Genomic DNA, 2786 nt, shown 5'->3' with positions numbered 1-2786 from the left:
ACTTTTGTCATTAGGGTATAAGCTAAAAACATCTAAAGTGACAGCTGAGAAAGTTGCAGAAACTCGTCTTGTCCAACGAGGCGTCAGAATGTGGTTGGATGTTAAAAAGTCTAAAAATTCACAATGGGCGAAATATCTAGATGAATGCTTTGACCCAGTTAAAGTGCCAACTATCCAACCTGAGGAATTAGACTCAGAGTCATAATTGTGTGTGTTCCTTTCATTCATAAGTTTTGTCAGTATAAGTTGATTGCCAATTGATTAGATTTCCATGTTGATTTTCCCCCATCCTTGCCACGGTCGGATGTTGATTAAGTTCTTGAACATTCCTTAATTTTTCTATATATTTTTTATTTTTTTCTCCTTCATATGTAGTTGTCATTACAAGTTGATTGCCGCTTGCTTACATTTTTCTGTCTAAAATGTGTATTTCAGTGCTATTTTTTATCCATGTTCTTCCATTTTCTTTGTTTTGTTTTTCTCTTTCAGAGTTCAAAAAAAGTTCCTACGGGTGTGTGTATTTCTCATGGCTTTTGCTTCACTTAAAGATATGGCCTTGTCCCCTGGAAATTATTAGGTAAGTAATGAGTTCCTATTCTTCATCCCGGGGGCTAATCACTTCGTCATTGCCAAAAGATTATAACCGGTTAAAAAAGTTAGAGAATTCTTTTTTGGATTTAGATAAAATTTTTGATGAAAAAATAAGTAATGAAGATGATTTGCCGTTATTTAGTGAAAGTAATTATCCTAGAAGTAAATATGTTGATTTAATAGATTTAACCAAGGGGCACTCTGAATCTCAGTTTTCTGTGCTTCAACTTAACTGTCAAGGATTATGTTCGTCGTTTATGGAAATAACTTCAATGTGCCACCAACTGCAACCCAACATAATTGGATTATGTGAGACATTCCTTACAGGACAAAGGGATAGCCTCCTAGATATCCCATCAAAGTTTCTACATAGAAAAGAAGCTCACAGAGGAAGATTGGCTATTTATGCGAGGAATGAATATGCTGTGCATATTAACAATCAAATGAGCCGGAATGTTGAAGGCGTTTTTGAATCACTTTTCCTTGAGCTATATGGGCCTTCTAAGAAAAAGATATTGATTGGAGAAATATATCGCTCACCCTCTGGTTCTGTTTCTGCTTTTACGGATATACTAACTCAGATTTTACAGCTGATAGGAAACAAGTACCAAGATGTGATCATCATGGGTGATTTTAACATTAATCTAGCCTTTCCTCTAAGAAATAGCTCAGTGAATCTTCTCACTATTATGTCAGGGTCTAATCTTTACCCTTCAATTACAATTCCAACCAGAGTAGCAGAAAGTACACACTCACTGATTGACAACATTTTTTCTACATTATGTCCGGCGAAGGTATCAGTCATCACCAGTGACACATCTGATCATTTTCCTATACACACTGTCTTCAACACGGCGAGGATACCAACTCCACTCGTAAGAACTAACCAGGGTCTACAAGTAATTAATCTTAAAGAGGAGAATCTTAAACTGTTAAATGATGAGTTAAAAAAAGTTTCTTGGGACAGTGTCCTAGCAAATGAGGATGTGAACGAAGGTTTTGAAATTTTCCACAATGCGTTTGTAGCTGCATATAAAGCATGCTGTTTTAAAGAGAAACCAAGAAACCGTGGAAGAAAAAATACCCCAATATGTCCATGGGTTACCGAAAGCTTACTCATATGCATAAATAAGAAAAATAAGTTATGGGCAAATTACAGAAACCACCCAAGCCGAGAAAACCTAGAGAGATATGAGACGTATAAGAAATGCCTTCATTCAGTTCTGAGGAAAGCAAAAAGAATTTATGTGAATAATAAAATATCTGAAAGTGGGAAGGATGGACGAAAAGTCTGGAAGGTCATTAATTCGGTTTTGCGACCAAATGATAAGAAAGCAGAATTGCCTTCCAGACTTTTTGTCAACGGGGAGGCTGTTACGGAACCCACTCAGGTTGCAAAAGAACTCAGTACATTTTTCGCAATGATAGGAGGAATTACATCTAATTCTGCGAAAAGTCCCCAAAAACCCTACAAGCATTACCTTGGCTCAGCATGCACCAAATCAATGGCAATAATTCCTGTGACATCAACTGAAGTAGAGCTAATTGTGAAGACCTTGAAAGGCACATCAGCATCTGGATTTGACCGGATACACACGAAAGCCCTGAAAGCAGTCCTCCCTTCTATCCTAGAGCCATTAACTTATTTGATAAACCTGTCTCTAAGAAGTGGTGTTTTTCCTTCAATACTAAAAAAAGCAAGAATAATCCCTCTGCATAAAGGTGGCCCTCATGACGATCCATCAAATTTCCGACCCATATCCATATTATCTGTTTTTTCAAAAGTTTTTGAAAACCCTTACAAAGACTACTTTACCAGTTTCTCGAAAAAAAAGGATTTTTTAATAGTCGTCAGTTCGGCTTCAGACCTGGTCATTCAACAGAAAATGCTCTGGCATCCCTAAGCTTATTCATCAACAGAGCACTTGACTCAGGTCTTCTGCCAGCTGCTATATTGATTGACATCAAGAAAGCATTTGACAGCATGGATCATACAATCTTACTGGGAAAGTTGCAACATATTGGAGTGAGAGGGATAGCCCTTCAATGGTTTGAATCTTACCTTCAAAATAGGTGCATCTACATTGGTGACGACCCAAGAAACGACACTACTGTGAAATTTGGTGTGCCCCAAGGATCAATCCTCGGTCCTCTTTTGTTTTTAGTCCATGTAAATGACCTAACTCGTATCCTTA

General features: G+C 37.4%; 1 protein-coding gene across 1 annotated transcript; it reads left to right on the top strand.

Moving 5' to 3' along the window:
* The first annotated feature begins 584 nt into the window (after positions 1-584).
* On the top strand, positions 585-2495 carry LOC136043210 (uncharacterized). The gene has a single exon (XM_065728142.1). It carries the CDS (start codon positions 585-587, stop codon positions 2493-2495), a length of 1911 nt encoding a protein of 636 aa, XP_065584214.1.
* Positions 2496-2786: the final 291 nt, after the last annotated feature.

The sequence above is a fragment of the Artemia franciscana genome, unplaced genomic scaffold, assembly GCF_032884065.1.
Source record: "Artemia franciscana unplaced genomic scaffold, ASM3288406v1 Scaffold_3703, whole genome shotgun sequence".
Classification (NCBI taxonomy): domain Eukaryota; kingdom Metazoa; phylum Arthropoda; class Branchiopoda; order Anostraca; family Artemiidae; genus Artemia; species Artemia franciscana.
This window is presented reverse-complemented; position numbering and strand designations above follow the sequence as displayed.